Consider the following 17,418-nt stretch of genomic DNA (forward strand, 5'->3'; position numbering starts at 1 on the left):
TTTGTACATTTCTGTTTTTTTCTGTCAAGATGGTGTGCTGAGTGTACATTAATGAGAAATAAAATTAATTTTAGCAAATGGCTGCAATGACACAGAGAGTGAAAAATTTCAAGGGGTCTGAATACTTTCCGTACCCACTTTATGTAAAAGGATGAATTTGACTGACAGATTTCCCCACCAATGACAGATGCATACAGGATATGCAAACATTATGCACTGTTCTGTGTGTTGCTTTGCTGTCCCCAAGCAGTGCTGGTGACAGGCATAGCCATCAGTTAACATCTGCAGTAACATCCACAATAACCAGTTACCTAGCACAATTTTCCTAACAGATACTTCGTCCAAGGGTGGTGAGAGAGGCCGGACAGCACAAAAAACAGTACATTCTGTTCACATACTCATTTATAGCAAACAGTATGCAGTTTATTTTCAGTTTTAGCATTTACCTACAGTTTTCAGGTGATTTTCCAAACTTGCAGATTGGTGATATGCCTTTAGCATATTTGGCACTTGACCTTTTGGGTGTTATTGTGACTTTTGTGACATCTTGCTATCCTAGTTGTATCCTACAAACTTCTCACATGTAATTGTCCCAGTGTCAGTCATTGACTTCATATAAAGATGGACAGACCCTCGAAAAACTCCTGGTTAATCCAGACATTAGCAAAGAGGTGGAGCATGCAGACTTTGCTGGACCATGGACTATTCTGGCTGTTGTCACCATACCAACCTGTCACTAAAATAGCTCCACCCAACCTGACTTTGAACCTGAGTATGCCAGTCAATAAACAAATATAAATAGACCAGTTGTATAAAAATTCAGACCCTGTACAGTTGTCATGAACAAGAAAAAGTAGTTGGACCAAAACTGTTTTATTTTTGTTTGTTTGGTTTGTGTTACCAGGATGTGAACATGTTTATTTCTGCTGTCAAGCTGTCCATTTTTGCCATATTCACTACACATTCCTGAATCATCCCTCAGGGCTTGTTTTTCTCCAGTGTTGCTGGAGATTTTATCCAAGTCTAGTGGCTATTAGTGGTACTACATCTAATGTCTTGCCACATTCGTTGAGCTTTTTATAGAGAGTAAGACGGCACTCTGAAGTATCAGTTGAAATGCAATGATGTGCTTTAATTGTAGAGTTTGTTAAAGAATTGTAGAAATACGGCTTCTGTTACTAGCTCTTGCTTACACACTGTCTGTATGCTCTCTCTTTAGGTGATGACTGGGATGTAGCTATGCATGTTCCCTGGCGGATTTTGACTCTAATCTCCACCTGGTGACAGGACCCTGGACCTAAGTATTCTAGTCTGTGCATACTCTGTAACACAGTTAGCCATGCTGGAAGCAGCTCAATAGTGAGTGGCACTGAGTGGGAAACCCTAGTTTTTCTAAGCTCCTATCAAAAGACTGACATGTTCATATTACAATGAGAAACTGAGAGGGTACATAGTAATATTAAGTAAGACTGAAGTGGCCAAAGTGCTTGCATTGGTAACCGAATAGAAGAGCCATCCTCTCAGTAGGTTGGCAGCGCCTGAGACAGCCAGGCCTTGAGGATGACGAGCTTATTTAGGCGTAGCAGCAGCAATGGAGGCTCCAGAAGCAGTGGAGGTGGCAGTAGCAGTGGACAGGGGCAGCTCAACAACAGCAGACCCAACCGGCAGGTCAGACGCCTTGAGTTCAACCAGGCTATGGAAGACTTTAAGACCATGTTCCCCTCTATGGACTACGAGGTGATTGAGTGTGTGCTGCGTTCCAACAACGGAGCAGTGGACGCCACCATCGACCAGCTGCTCCAGATGAGCATTGATGGACAGGGCTCAGAAGACAGCTCGGACTCAGATGACAGCATCCCACCAGAGGTCAGTAGGAAGGGTCCAATGCCTCCAATAGGAATACAAGCTCGGTGTGATCACTTTCGCTATTGACACCATAAACCAAAGCCTCCTTTTTTATTATAATGATGACTATTAGTGTCATTAAGTGAACACTACTGTCCTGGTTATGATAGGTTTCCGACTTATTCTGGTATGATTTGTGGTAGTATGATATGTAAACATTTGTGTTTGCTTCAGAAACCTGAATAAGACCTAATTGTCATTATGGCTGTAAGATACATTCACTTACTAGTTGGACCACTCCAAACACTGTGATGTGTTTATTAAGGTTTTTGAATATACTTTGTTGGAACAGTGTATAGTAGCATAAATTACAAGAAACCTGAGTACTGTTATGATCATGTACCCTGAGATATGGGAATAACCAGGGTTTTTTTTCCCCCTGATGTAAACAGCATACGCCAAATATGATTAAAAAAAAGGGGGTATGATTAAAAACCAAGATACTTGCTGACATTGTAGTAAACATTGCTGTCCTCCAGAAGTTCTTAGTGAGTTAGGTAATAGCAATCCTTACAAATGAGCAAACTTAGTTATGAATGACATGTTCCCTCCTATAACATGCTGTTAATAGACAACTTTTATGAGTGTATGAGTTCCAAATATGGATTTTCAACCTTTCTTTATCACCAATAATTGACAATGAAAAATAAACCAACAATGTGTTGGTCATTTCCTATTTCCAAATATCAGTTATTTGCCTTTCTCCGTCACCAGTAATTGATACTGACATCAGCCCTGAAAAAATCTTTGTCAATCCCAAGTTTAAACTACCCCTTTGACAATGGAGTGTCAGTCTCATTTCACCAGCCCATTTTGTAAGACTTAGTTGTCTGGCTGCACCTCACTATCATTCTTCTATTGGCAAAAATGCTCTGTCCTGCTTGTATTTCTTTAAACCAGTCACATCATCAGCAGGACTAAACAAAGCGTGCAGGTCTGGTGTTCCCTCCAAACTGGTGATGGGTATAATTCTTGTGATGGAAACATTTGTGCACTGAGAGATGAGCAGTGTGGTAGGTTGCTGTCTGGAGGTTTCTGTTATTTCTTTTCTGGCCAATGAAAATGGTAACGCACAGATAGTGGAAGTGGGAGAGAATGCTGACTGAAATGATCGACCAGTGGCAGACTTATACCCACATCCTACTCGCCTAGTCGTGCTAGACAATCCATGGCAACGAATTTAATTCTCTGCCAGGGTGGGTCTAGTTACCCTCGGTAAGCCTCGAGGTTGGATGCTCCTAAAACTGGCCGACGAATCAACATGAAGTGTAGAGTCAGAAGGCGGGCGTAACTAAGTGACGACAGAGGCAAACAACCGGAAACAACTAGCCTAGCCGCGCTAGACAACCCACGGCAACGAATTTAATTCTCTGCCAGGGTCAACAACAAAAACGACAACAGTCGTTGAGCTCCATTAGCACCGACTCTGAATAATCTTTCTGTTAACATGTCTGTAATATACTTGAGCTTCACCCATTGACTGTATAAATAAGGCTTCACCGAACTACCGCATCCTCTGATTTCCGGCGCTCTAGGAACTACGTCAGCCTATTTGTTGCGCTGATTGGTTGTATACCTACCCAATTGCTGCAGAGGGATTTGAAAGACAACCTTTTAGCACGCCTCCCTCCCTGTCGAGAGTTCCTAGACCCTTGTGTCTTCAGAGCTGGGTCTAGCACGGCTAGGCTAACAACCTACATCAGGTGAGTCAGACTAATGGATTATCAACTGGATTTGCAAAACTGGATCTTTTTCAACAGTTTTTACTGTTCTAAGCAGCAAATGTAAATCAGAAACACAAACTAAACCATTTGTGATCTTCATTGGTGCTCAAGTACAAGTGAACAAGAAGTTGCTGTATGCAGTAAGCTTTCGAAGAGCATTCTCTTTTGATATTGTCTTTTGCATGATGGCGTCAGACGATCTCTGCAGCGAAAGCTCTTGCTATCCCCACCCCAGCAGCAAACCTTATTCAACATCACTTCAATCTTTTCTTCTTGTCATCTTGATAAAAAATCTGATTTTGCAAGGCCTGCCGTGTCGTTCTCACCACCACACACACACACACACACACACACACACACACACACACACACACACACACACACACACACAAAGAGTAGATACTGAGAGCGCCATAGTTATCTGTAGTTTACGTTTGTACCGTCACAGTGCAAGACTGCTGTGACAGTGGAGACGTGTGGCAGTGGAGTATTTGCGACGATTTAAAAAATAAAAAAATTACAGGAGCGGCCCGGAATTTTAGTACCGGCGGACCACCGCTGCAGAATGAATGTATGAATGTAGCGGAAACCCTGGCCTGCTCAGCATTTTTACATCTACCACACAGCAGGATTGGATGGTAACGGCTTAATTGTGCCAAGTGTATTGCAGTGCATCTCTGTGTGTTGTTTATTCAGGTTCTTTCTTTAGTCTGTCACTTGTTTACAGGCTTCATGATTTTTGAGTTGACAGTTCAGTGAATGGACAGGCTCTGTAGTATGAGGACTGTCTTTCTGTAAAATATGAACATGTCTGAATTTTACAACAAAACTGAGGTTTAGCAGTGGAAACCCATTTCTTTGGAGTTACAGGCTGTTCAGTGTTGAGTAACTGTAAGGATGTCACTTGTGAGTGGAACCCTGAAGAAATGTAACTTAACACTCTGTGTTAAGTTGTGAACGTCTAAGTGTGGCTTATTAAGTTTTATCTGTGATTTTAACCTTAAATCCTTAAGTCTAAATTGAATCATAATGCAATTCTTATAAAAATGTATTAGGATTGAAAACTCTAAAAAAATGCTTCTGTTTTTTCCTAGATTCTGGAGCGTACCCTGGAACCTGACAGTTCAGATGAAGAACCCCCTCCAATTTACTCTCCACCAACATATGATATGCATATTTATGACAGGAAATATCCAGAGGACCCACCAAACCCCCCTCCCCGGTAAGAGGGATTGATCTGTCTTCAAAAAATTTCTAACCAAACCTGTGCCCCTTATGGTGTAGTATTTGACACAGTTGCTTCTAGGTTAGGTACTGCTAACACTCCTGATCATCTTACTTGTTATTGATCAGGCATGTTATTTGGTCGCGGATCCGCGAAAATTCGCGTATCGAGGTATCAATTTTGAGACCCAACGTGAATCGCCCAAATTCGATGAGAAAAAAAAAATAGGGTGTAAGGCAGGGGTGTCAAGATCCGTTCCTGGAGGGCCACTATCCTGCATGTTTTAGATGTTTCCCTCTTCCAACACACCTGATTCAAATGATCAGGCTCGTTATCAGGCTTCTGCTGAGCTTGATGATAAGCTGATCATTTGAATCAGGTGTGTTGGAAGAAGGAAACATCTAAAACATGCAGGATAGTGGCCCTCCAGGAACTGAGTTTGACACCCCTGGTGTAAGGGGTATAGGGTTGGATCGCACGTAGTTGTCAACAGTGCGCTGGCAAAAGCACAAGTTGGAAACAACGATTGGAGAGCATTATCGAAAGTTAGATGTAGCTGGGAAAGCGAGATGCATGGTGTGCGACGATGAGACAAAATACAGCGACAGAGGATGCCAAGTGCTGATAGACCACATGAAAACGAAAAATCATGCCAGGAAATTGTACGAAAAGGGCTCTAACCACCAAATGCCCAGCAATTTTTTCACCCGGCGGAGGGAAGAGACGCGACAACAGGACCAAACATACGGGATCAGTGGTGTGTACTTGCAACCATAGACATAATAAAGAGTAGACGCCGCTCGGGCTGCTGCGCAGCGAGAAATACGGCCGCCCTCTTGGTCCGATCACCCGCTCCACTCAGCGCTGTTTGACAGCGCATTTAATCCATCTTAACTCTGAATAAAACTGATTTTCATACGTTTTTATTTTTATTTTTTGCTGCAAATGTCATACATGTAGCTATGATACAGGACAAATGGTTCGGCGTATTTTAATATTCATAGCGGGATTAACAGTAGAATATTCTGATATTAAGCTCGACTGTAGACAGGTATTTTGCAAACACTGTAACAACACACACACTAATATATATTAGAGAAGCAGATAATGGCAGTAAAGTCAATTATTTTAATAATTTGAAGAGACAATATATGATTACGCTATATATGCATATATAAACAAAATACATCAGAGAAAATGAATATATATAAATCATAGATGGAGTATTAATATAATCAATATATCAGAGAAAATTATTATATAAATCATATATAGACTATCAATATAATTCATACATATATATTAAAAAAGATATATCAGAAAATGATTTTATATATATATATATATATATATATATATATATATATATTGTTTTATATAGAAATGTGTTCATTAGTCAGTATTTTGTTTATATATGTATATATGGCGTAATCACATATTGTCTCTTCAAATTATTAAAATAATTGACTTTGCTGCCATTATCTGCTTCTCTAACATATATTAGTGTGTGTGTGTTTACAGTGTTTGCAAAATACCTGTCTACAGTCGAGCTTAATATCAGAATATTCTATTACCCATTATTATTATTATTATTATCTATTATTCCCGCTATGAATATTAAAATACGCCGAACCATTTGTTCTGTATCATAGCTACATGTATGACGTTTGCAGCAAAAAAATAAAAATAAAAAACGCGTGAAAATCAGTTTAACATTCAGAGTTAAGATGGATTAAATGCGCTGTCAAACAGCGCTGAGTGGAGCGGCTGACCGGACCAAGATGGCGACCCCACCGCTCGTCAGCCCCAATAGGCAGTAGCGGTTGATGCGGCGTCTACTCTTTATTATGTCTATGCTTGCAACAACCCAGTGGCATTGCCCCACAAGTTCCTCAACAGAAGAGGCTCACTCCCATGGTCGATAGGAAAGCGCACATAGTGATGACTTCATGTGGCTCATTCAAATTTGAATCCAGTATAAATATTTGGTTTCATCACATTAACATGACTTTGTGCTGTTTTTGGGGGGTGCCTAGAAGGTCCCATACAGATATTTTTTTTAAGCCTTCATGTTTAAAGAATTCTACGTTCACCAGAATGCACCATTTCAGCCTTTAAATTTCAAAGGTTTCTTGCATGGGAGGAGGGCCCCCCAAACCCTCCCCCCGGCTCGGTCGATAAGATAACCGCTCAGCATTTTTTAAAACAAAGTTCAACCAGTCTTTAGGCATTTCTTCCCTTGTAAAATTCCTTGTCCAGTTAACAAAATATGGGACACAAATAGATTATTGCTGCTTCTCAGTCGCCTGTCTGATTTTGTTTGTGCACTATTTAAAGCATGTAAACAATTAACAGTGGTCTGACACAGCTACACATTTGTTGGTAATGCATTTGGTAGATTTATTAATGTTACTTACTCTGTCCCATTTATCCATGGGCTTTCCCAGATCTGAAGGCCAAGCTCCTCCCGGTCAGCAGCAAGTCAGAAGCTATCGGAACTGGAACCCACCTTTGCTTGGAAATCTCCCTGACGATTTTCTGCGTATTTTGCCACAACAGCTAGACAGCATTAAGGTAAAAATGTGATTTATGCATCTTTTCCAAAAATTTTTAGGTGGTTCTGTTTGTAAAAGTGTTATATGGGACCATCAGTGTTTTTGCCAGTTTGGACTCCGTCATTACTGTTAAGATAACCATCGTCAATACAGTACTATTCTCATGTCTGTTCATAAATGTGACGACATAAATTCAGACTGGTTCTGGGTTGAAAGTGGTGTAGAAATGTTACTAGATCTGGCTTCATAAGATTACTGCCAAAACAGTGAACAGATTGCCTGTTTAAAAGAGCTATCAACTTAAATATTTTGTAGTGCAGTAGTCCATCATAGTGGACATGAAGTCTGAGTTAATCGACAGCATGCTAGTTGTAATTTCGCGTGGCCACATTTGTGCGTGTATGGTGATCATCAGGCTGATTTTGAGACACTCTAGCCATTATGGACAGCTGCTGTGTTAGCGTTTGTGTTTAAAAGTAGTTCTTTTTCTTCCTCGTTGTTTCAGTAAGTTTCTCTGTCTGATGTGTGCAATAGTCCGTTTCACTGTTACTGTACTAAACATGAAACAATTTGTAGAGAAGTGTTTCCAGAAACAAAATGTGGACAAAGAAAGGACCAACTTAGACACAATTGATGAAAAAGAGTGCAGGCAAAGAAAGAGTAGCTCATTACACTCAGTTATGATGGCTAATGCAGTGCTACGAGTGAAAAACTTAGTCTGGAGCCTTGATCCAACGGAGATGTTATTTAGTAAGTAGTACTGATGCTGATGAGTATTTATGCTTTTTGTTTTTAATCAAAACCTAGACTGTTTTGCAGCCCACAAGGTTTTGATTGAACAATCTGAATGCTATCATAGACTAACTCACTCAGACGCAAGATCTACATGTATTAGACGTACAGTTTAACGTCATCTTTTGAAGTCCTCCTTGGTATATTTTTCCAAATGTTGAACAATGACCGAACAATACTAATAGCAAGAGTACTTTTGAAGACAATGCTTTTTCCATGAACATCATCAGTGTGGATTGAAATGGATGTGGACATGGTAGCAGATGTGGTTAAAACACATGGTACCTAAAAATCCTCTCTTGTCTTTATATTAGCAGAGCTCTCAGAACAGTCTCTCTCAGCCTTCATCATCCTCATCCTCCTCAGTTTCTTCAGCGAGCCAGTGGACAGCTCAGTCTGGTTCTGGGTCAGTAGCTGCAGGGACCACTGGAGGTTCAGGTTTGTCAACAGGAGCTACAGAGCAAGACAAGAAACTGAAGCAGTATCTGGAGGATGAGCGCATCGCCTTGTTCCTGCAGAACGAGGAGTTCATGAGAGAGCTGCAGCGCAACCGCGAGTTCCTGATTGCCTTAGAGAGAGGTATGATCATGTACACTTATCAAAGGGGAGTTCTTCTGATAATGCCATGAGGAGGTAACTAACTGTATGGTTTCTTGTGTTATATTGTTCACAGAATACTAGCTACCAAAAAACAGTGCTAAAACAAACATTTCAGCTGTGACATGCTTTACAGTTAATATGGAGAAATCCATGCCTTTTTGAGGTTACTGTCATTTAAGGTTCCCTGTGGAGTTCTTCACTTATTTCAGTGCTGTGGAGCTACTATTTTATGAGTTGATCAATGTTTTGTTTGTTTTCCATGCATCTGGACTTGCATGTGGCCAAGATAGTACACATTTTGCCAGGCCTACAGGATGGGCAGAATGCCAAGATATAACTCATGTGTGAACAGAGACAAGGAAGATGACTGCAAGTTTGTTAACAAGAATGTGAATGTCCATCTTTCCATTTTCTACACACTGCTTTGTGCTGTGCAGGGTCAGGGGAGCTGTAGCCTATCCCAGCTGACTTAGGGCAGAAGTCAAAAAGTCAGGGTACACCATGGATAGATTGCCTGTCCAAAAATAAATAGATGAAATACTTTTAAAACGTTGTGTGTTGATGTTTTGTGAGGAAGAACGTATTCAACACAGTTGTGAGAGGAGCTACGGTGTATACAGAATGTGCATCGGTTAGTAGCACTATGTGAAAATGTTTTTATTTTCCCAAGAAAACTCCACAGGGCAGCTTTAAAAGCCTTTGTTTTTTGTGCCATTATTGCCATAATTTGCCTTGATACTGAAGTCCTATGCTTGTCTCTTTGGAATTACTTTTGTCTAAGTAATAAAATGAATGTTTAATCAGACACCGAACAGTATCAGCAAACCAAAGCTCCTAACACTGGAGAATGCTAACACTGAAATGTTGGTAGTGAAGAAACTGGTTTTCTAAAGTCACAGTCCAAGTGTGATGACATGCTTGGCATTTGGTTTAGATCTCTGAGTCTTGCTTGTGATTTTGACTTATTTGAACAAATATTCTGGCAGTGAAGGTTTTCAAAGGACAGATATACGAGGATTATTTAGAAGGTTCTGGGCGTCACACAGGAAGAGCCATAACTCGATTTATAGCATAACAGTATGCTATAAAGCTTTATCACTGTCCACAAACACTTAAGTTTGTGCTTGTTTCTTTGCAAGAAAAGGACACCTTTGAGTTGATGTGATGGTATTACAGGACACTGTGGCATTCAACAAAGCACAGGTCAGATGAGTAAGGTAGGACACCAGTTCAAAGCCACATTTGGCTGCTTCTTTAACATTATCACTTGGGCTGTGTGGACAGGTGCATTGTCCTGGATGCCAGCTCAAGGCTTTCCTCTTCTTTATTTTTTGATTGCTTCAAACATTTGTTGTTACATTGTAATGTTTTGTGGACAGTGATACAAGACTTTAGTGTTTTACAGTTACGCCCCAAAAAGGGAGTTAGGGCCCTCGTTTCCGCATGAGGCTGAGAACTTGTTGAAGTAACCTTGTAACGTCAGTCATAAAGCCTGGTCACACCTGCATTTATAATAATGAAACATAGAATCAGTCAGTTGATTTCAGTAGAACTAATTTTCAATAGCCTGAGCAACATGACTGCAATGGGGTCAGTGCCGTCCGTTCAAAGCTCTGCTCAACTCGTTTGATAACAACAAAAACTCATTTATAATGCATGTTTTTGTTTGTGTAGATTCTCGGTCTTCAAAGGGCCTGTTCCCTAAAGTGAGTTTAGAAAATAAGCCCCTCTTATGTCAGTTAGTCTGAATTACTATCAAGTTATTTCAGTTCCATAAAGCAAATTCAGTAGAGTTGAGATTACGTTACCAACTTGTGATGACAAACAAATGTGGTCAAAGGCAGGATAACTGAGATTTTGCCACTAAGTCTGACTTGCTGCCATATTATTTGACTTCATTAATCAATAGTTTGACAGAAAATAAGCTTAAATAATTAAACACCCAAGTAAATTACACAAAGAAAAATGATTACATGTGAACCTAAATACATGTTTATTTATATGGTGTGAGAGTACCTAGACAAACAATTTCTCGTAACCAGATAAGAAAAGAGATGAAAGGTAGACGGTGCTGCACATCTCAAACCATGTCTTTTCTGCCCAGAATGTGAACATTGCTGTTCACATAGGTGCATATCCCTCATCCTTTAAGTGTAGGTGAGTGGCTGGCTAAGTGTTCAGTTATGTGGAGCTGGGGTTTACTCTCCTTTATATGTAAGTGGGAATGGATACAGAAACCCAGTATTAATAAATCTCTGGGTTAACTGATTTAAGACCAGAGCACCATTAACCTGTGATGATATGATTTCTGCTACCGGTTCTGGAGAATTTAAGAAAATTGACTTGCTGTTTTTATTGCTGCATCTGTCGCTACCAGAAAGTTCATCACATACGGACAGAGCAATGCACAGTTTTTCTTTGCTTAATTCAGGGACATGATCCTGTTGCCTCAGGTATGTTATGTATGCTGGTAGCCTGGAGCCCACACACTGACTTAGGGAAATTATATGAACCTGGATTTAATGCTTAAAAGTAATTACTGGCCAGCAGATGGTTTTGCTATATATGTTCACAAATTTAATCTGAAGTGGTCAGGGCATGATTTTTAACTGTTGTTTAAAACTTTAGTTTGAGTTCTCAGTGCAAAGGGGATTTAGTGATTTTAGAGCTAAAGGCAAAATCTTCCTTGCTTTTTCCACCCTCTAACAAACTGCAGTGTTGGCAATGATAGAAGTACCCACAATCTTGTCTTTCTTAAATAAAACAATCAGTACAGTCAAAATATTTTTTAAAATGTGAAAAAATGAAAAGAAAAATGTAACCATAAGAGAGCATAAAACAGTGCCAGTTCTTTTTTTTTTCTCTTAAAACAAATGGAATTAACCCAGACAAATACTATTAAAGGACTGAATTAATAAGCACTATCAGTAATAGTAGTATAATTTGCAATTTACACTTTACAGTTGCCGTTTCTAATTACCCAATACAAAATTCTGTGCACTCTTCATTGTTGTATTCAGCTATACAACATTACTCTGCCCAAGTATGTGTGTTTCATCCTTAGGGTGAACTATTTTTTGTCTCAAAGTGTTGCTAGATGTGAAGTACATTGGTATCCTTCTAAGTCTTTTGGACACTCCAGTTGGTAATGGGAGTCAAAAATAAGTCAGAAGTCAGCTTTTTTTCCCCTTGTTGTTTTTTTTCCTTGTTCACTCGATGTTGCTGTCCAAGTTGATATATTCTGTGAAGGCATGTATTTCTTGGGCTTTGCTTTTGACCCGGGTGTCGTCAACATATCTAGAATATCCTTTATTATTCCTACAATGGGAAATTTGCAATGGCACGGCAGCAAAGTGACAAAAATCAAGACATCGCATCTATGAATTAAAGACATAAGAAATATACACTATATATATACAATATAAATAAGAAAAACTGAAGAACACAAGGATACTAACAACACAAATTTAAGAATATTTACACAAATGAATTGCACTTCGGTGTATGTGGACATGACAGTTTGCTAACTGTCATTAAGTGAGTGTGTGGTCTGTTGGGAGCAGTGCTGATTAGAGTCTGATAGCAGCAGGAAATAAGGACCTGCGGTAACGCTGCTTCACACTCCTGGGGTGATCAGTCTCTCACTGAAGGAGCTGTCCAGTGTCCTCAGAGTGTCATGCATGGGATGGGAGACCCTGTCCAACATTCTCCTTTTTCCTCCTGCAACCCAAAAGACCACAGTCTCCTTAACAGATAGAATCTGCTCTGATCCTTCCTGTATGGTGCTGTAGTGTAGCCTGTTCAGTCCAGTTTATTGTTCAGGTGAACACCCAGGTATGAGTCCACTTGCTCAGTGTCCATGCCCTGGATGTTCAACGGTGTTGGGGAGTGTGACTGCACCTGCAGAAGCTTACCACCAGCTCTTTAGTCTTCCCTGAGTTGATCTGGAGGCAGTTCCGCTGGCACCAGTCGACCAAGTCCTGTGTCAGTTCTCTGACTTTTTTTCTAGTTAATGATTTGAATATGAAAACAGAAAATACACAAATATTTCTGTTGTTGTTTTGTTGTTCACACAAAAATAAGAAAACAAAATAATGCATTGTATTGTTTCCAAATGGTGGAACAAACTACCAAACTCTGTGCGTTCTGCTGAGTTCCTTTCTACTTTTAAAAGACAATTGAAGGCTCAATTGTTCAGAGAACACCTAGGCACTTAATCTGACTCCACCTTAGGGGTAGAATAAGTCAGGTGGTCCAAAACCAAGCACTTATTTAGCACTGACAACGTTGGAAAAAAAAAAAAAGGGTGTGTGTGTGTGGGGGGGGGGGGGGGTGTTAGCAATTCTTCTGCAACTTGATGGCAATACCTTTGACCAATCGCACTTGAAGCACTTTTTGCACTTACTACAGGTTTTTCCTTATGTCTGAATTCTTGCTTGTGTTGTACGTCGCTTTGGACAAAAGCATCTGCTAAATGAAATTGTAGAATTGTAGAATATTGTTTATCCAGTTATCAAACACGTTGGGCACACTTTTGGATGGAGGAAAATGGACCTGTTATTGCACAAGGATGGAACACTTTAGAAACACCCTTTGCTGGAATTAACAGTGCCTAGTTGTGCTGATACACTGTCAATTCTGAGTGTGTGCAGATCCCTACAGAATGTGTAATCCCAGTTTTTAACAGTGGTTTGAAAAAAAAGGACCTGGGGCCTCATTTATAAAACATTGCGTAGGTTCCATACTAAAAGTTTGTGTACACCGAAAGTCTGAAATGGGCGTACGCCCTTCGTCCCTGATTTATAAAACTGTGCGTACACACAGCTGCACACAATTTCTTGATAAATCACACACCAGCTGGAAGATTGCACAGGTGGATCCACCTCACAACACACCCACATTTTACCATGAATGGTCAATGCAAAGTAACTCAAGAATGTATCTGCATATAAAGAAGCTGCTGATCCACTGCGTTTTACGCAGCGCCGGCCTGCAGTCTTTTCCCCACACTGCTGTGCGTCAGGATGAATGAATCGTGTTGACCCAGGCCACCCTGCCACTAAATTTGTTATGATCATGTCCGATGTACAAATAATTTGTACACTGATTGAATGTACATTTTTTCGGTTCACATAGACAAATTCATCTTCACTCGGAGACCTTACAGCAACATGAGTGCAGTCAGGTACGCCGATTACATTTGGGAAACTGGACATCGCTGCAAATTGCCGTTTAATGTTGGCCTGTTCAGTGTTAGGAAACCTGATGTATTGACTGGTCATGTTTATAATGCCATCCAAAACAGCTGGCATTATCGCGCTGAGGGATGGTTGTGATATCCAGACCTAAAGGACATCATTTAACTGTATATCAGACCTAAACGGGATTTAGACAACAAACGTAACCTCATATATTTTTCATATAAAACACATACCTCTCGACCAATTCCCGCTGGAAGGAGCCGGTCGCCACAAACCGCAGAGTGGTCAGCACCTGTGTCTGTACCGGGATGGCGTGGTTTCGGCGGGTGGGTCGGTCTAAGACAGGGCCCAGTTCAGCACATCGATCCAAGAGCACTGCTCTAGGGAATCTAAATCGGCTTATTAGCCAGTCATCATCATGGGACAGGAAATCTCCGTGGTCCCTAAAAACTCTCTCCATTCTGAGCCTACCATTAACATGATCTTCCAGCAATGCCAGTGCATCCATTGTGCCACATTACGCACGGCTGTCACCTGCTATTTATCCGCTTGATCAGTGATTGGACTAATTGTCACATGCCTTTACCAAATTAGTAATCAATCAGTGCCACTCACCGCTCTATATCATTTGAAGATGGAAATTTGATATATGAACATAATTCTGCAAATACAGTCGTAGGCCGAATGGCGCACTATAGGAACATCTACAACAATGAGGATTTATGATTATCCGGCTCTACAAGTCTAATATGTGATGACAATAAAGGTTTGAGATCAATCTGGTTTCAATTCAGCACTTCACCCTCCGGCACTGCCGTTCCCTCTGTCTCCAAAATGTGCGTAAGCAAGCATCAAAGTTGGCGCACCGGTGCCCATATTCTCACGCCAAGTTTGTTTTTATAAATCACAACCTTTGCGCAGAAAGTGGCGTACGCAACTTTCTAGCCCTGTTTTGTGCGTACGCAAGCTTTATAAAGGAGGCCCCTGGTACTTAGTGTGTCACTACAGACATGTAAATTGATGCAATATCAGGTATTCTGGTGCACATACATTTCTTTGCCTTGCACATTCTAGCCTTTAGAAAAGTTTCTAGTTCTGGAAAGCTGCTGTTTGTTTTTTGTGTGCAGTTCTTTGCTGTTCTTTACTTGGACAAAATTAATTCTGTATGTCTCCATTTGCCATCTCTCACCCTATGATCATAGCCTAGCTGAAGCTTAGGGGATTTTTTTTATTTATTTTTCGCTGTGAAGTGTTCCCACTTCACATCTTTTTAGTTTTGGATGAATGAACAAAAGGAACAGCACAATAAATATAATTTGCCTGTGAGTCAACAGACATTTCATAACCAAGACACACGTTTGATGAAAAAAAGTTCAATACAATAAAATGTGTCAATGGTGAAAATTCTACAATTTAGCTATTCTGAAATTCAAACTCTAGTGCAACAATGAATTAAAGCTTTAAACTTTTCCCCTCTCAGCAGAAACTGGTAAAGATGAACTGGTGTGGAGGTTTAGAAGTTGGGTCACTACGCCCTTACACCAGAGCTCCTCATATCTTGATTCCACACATCAGTGGTCATAACATCTGCTCTCTGTTTTTAGATCGCTTGAAGTATGAATCAAAGAAATCAAAGTCCAATCATTCATCTAGCATGGAGAGTTCCTCAGGTAGATATCACTCATCAAGCTTCCTCTGCCAACCTATTTGCAACTGTCTTTGCACACTAAATTCTACTGAATACTGGCCTGTGTGTCTACGCATTCACTGTGATACTTGTTGGTTGTGTCAAGCATTTTTGCTACAGACATCACACTATAAATACTTGTGCTTGATAGGTTTGACATATGCATGTACATAAGTGTACAGTGTGGCAGTGCTGTTGTGTCTTTGTACAGGAGAACACTACTCTGCCACTTCAATGGAGGCCATCTCAGATGACGCGCTGTTCAGAGACAAACTCAAGCACATGGGAAAATGTAAGTTTGCGGATTTACAGTACTATTGCTATTTCAGAAATAACTGCATTCTTCTTCAAGGCTAGTGTAGTTAATGACTTGTAATGTCTTCTCATTTTTAGCAACACGAAAGAAGCTGTTTGAAATTGCCAGAACATTTTCTGAAAAAACAAAGAGGAGAAAGACAAAAAGGAGAACGCTCCTGAAGCATCACTCGTATCCTTGATGCAACTTTGATTGCATAATCAAGCTAGCATTCTTTGTTTGTTGTGAGGTTGTACAGTAGCCAAATGGACAGAGCAAGAGGTCATCAGACTTCAAATTGTTAATTTTTCAATTAAAAGACTACTGCATGGTGGTGTTAAGAGACTATAACATGACCTGTACCAAGGCCATGAGAGATCAAAAGCCTGTTAAAAACTTTGAAAAACAAGCTTCTCTTATGTTACTGATTAGTAATATCAGTGTGGAAAAAGACTACTTAAAGTGTAAATGCTTTAAAGGTGCAGTCTGTGATTGCAGAGAGAGTTTGTCGATATGTAGCTACTTGTATATTATTATAAATAATATATTTGGGTCATTCCATTTCAAATCATCAGAGGCCCTCTGCACAACCATCTCAGACTTGTTTGAAACATTTTCTGTCGTTAACTATGAATATTGAAAAAATGGTATCTGTAAAATTATAACTTGATAAACCTGAATACTTTTCAAAGTAGAATTTTGTTTAAAAACATGTTATTTGTGCATTGAAATTTGAGGCTGTGCATGGACCTCACTAAATAAACTTAAATTTTCACTAATATTTCTAATCATGTAATTGATACGGAATCCACAATATTTGACACGCATATCAAATTGTCTCTGATTATGTTTGAGTTTTAATTATGAAAAAAGCAAAGTAAGATATTGTCGTTTGCTTCAAATTGTAGTGTGTGAAAAAGCATGTTGAAATTATGTCAACCAACAGTTTTTAAAAATTTCCATCTCAGAAAGTATTTGATACATCAAGCTAAAATTTCACAGATATAATTTTAAATATCAATAATTTGTGATTAAAAAATGTTCAGGCAAACCAGAGATTCCAAAACTATTCCAAAAATGTGATGATTTGAGATTGAATGACACATTTAGCGGTAGATAAATGTGCCAGATTGAGGGATGAGCTGGAATATGCATTTCACATGCTGAGATAGTGTGTGGATCAATCCTTACCACGTTTTGTTTCCCATTTACAGCTAAATAAACAAAATATTTAATTTCAGCACACACACAAAACAGACAGCTCATGGACTGGAAGATATTCACTGAATTTAGCAAAGAACTCTAAGAGTTTCTAATCACTGATTTTACCTTTAACTTGGCAAATAAATTCACTTCAGTAACATCTTGTAATTCATTTTTAACATATGACTTTACACATTCTAGTCCTCCATGGACACAACAACAAGTACCATA

General features: G+C 39.7%; 1 protein-coding gene across 5 annotated transcripts in view; it reads left to right on the forward strand.

The window, feature by feature from the left end:
* cuedc1b (CUE domain containing 1b) overlaps positions 1–17,418 on the forward strand; it is a 47,502-nt gene that overhangs the window by 18,639 nt on the left and 11,445 nt on the right. For 2 of the 5 annotated variants that reach the window (XM_022210576.2, XM_022210577.2), the window contains exons 2-8: positions 1,220–1,866; positions 4,724–4,851; positions 7,302–7,428; positions 8,516–8,780; positions 15,607–15,672; positions 15,901–15,981; positions 16,083–16,176. In XM_022210576.2, coding sequence (XP_022066268.1) covers positions 1,561–1,866; positions 4,724–4,851; positions 7,302–7,428; positions 8,516–8,780; positions 15,607–15,672; positions 15,901–15,981; positions 16,083–16,176 — 1,067 coding nt within the window. In that variant the 5' untranslated portion in view covers positions 1,220–1,560. Of the gene's footprint in view, positions 1–1,219; positions 1,867–4,723; positions 4,852–7,301; positions 7,429–8,515; positions 8,781–15,606; positions 15,673–15,900; positions 15,982–16,082; positions 16,187–17,418 lie in introns of those variants that run through there. The other 3 variants (XM_022210578.2, XM_051958161.1, XM_051958159.1) reach the window with 3 other exon arrangements.

The sequence above is a fragment of the Acanthochromis polyacanthus genome, chromosome 13, assembly GCF_021347895.1.
Source record: "Acanthochromis polyacanthus isolate Apoly-LR-REF ecotype Palm Island chromosome 13, KAUST_Apoly_ChrSc, whole genome shotgun sequence".
Lineage (NCBI taxonomy): Eukaryota > Metazoa > Chordata > Actinopteri > Pomacentridae > Acanthochromis > Acanthochromis polyacanthus.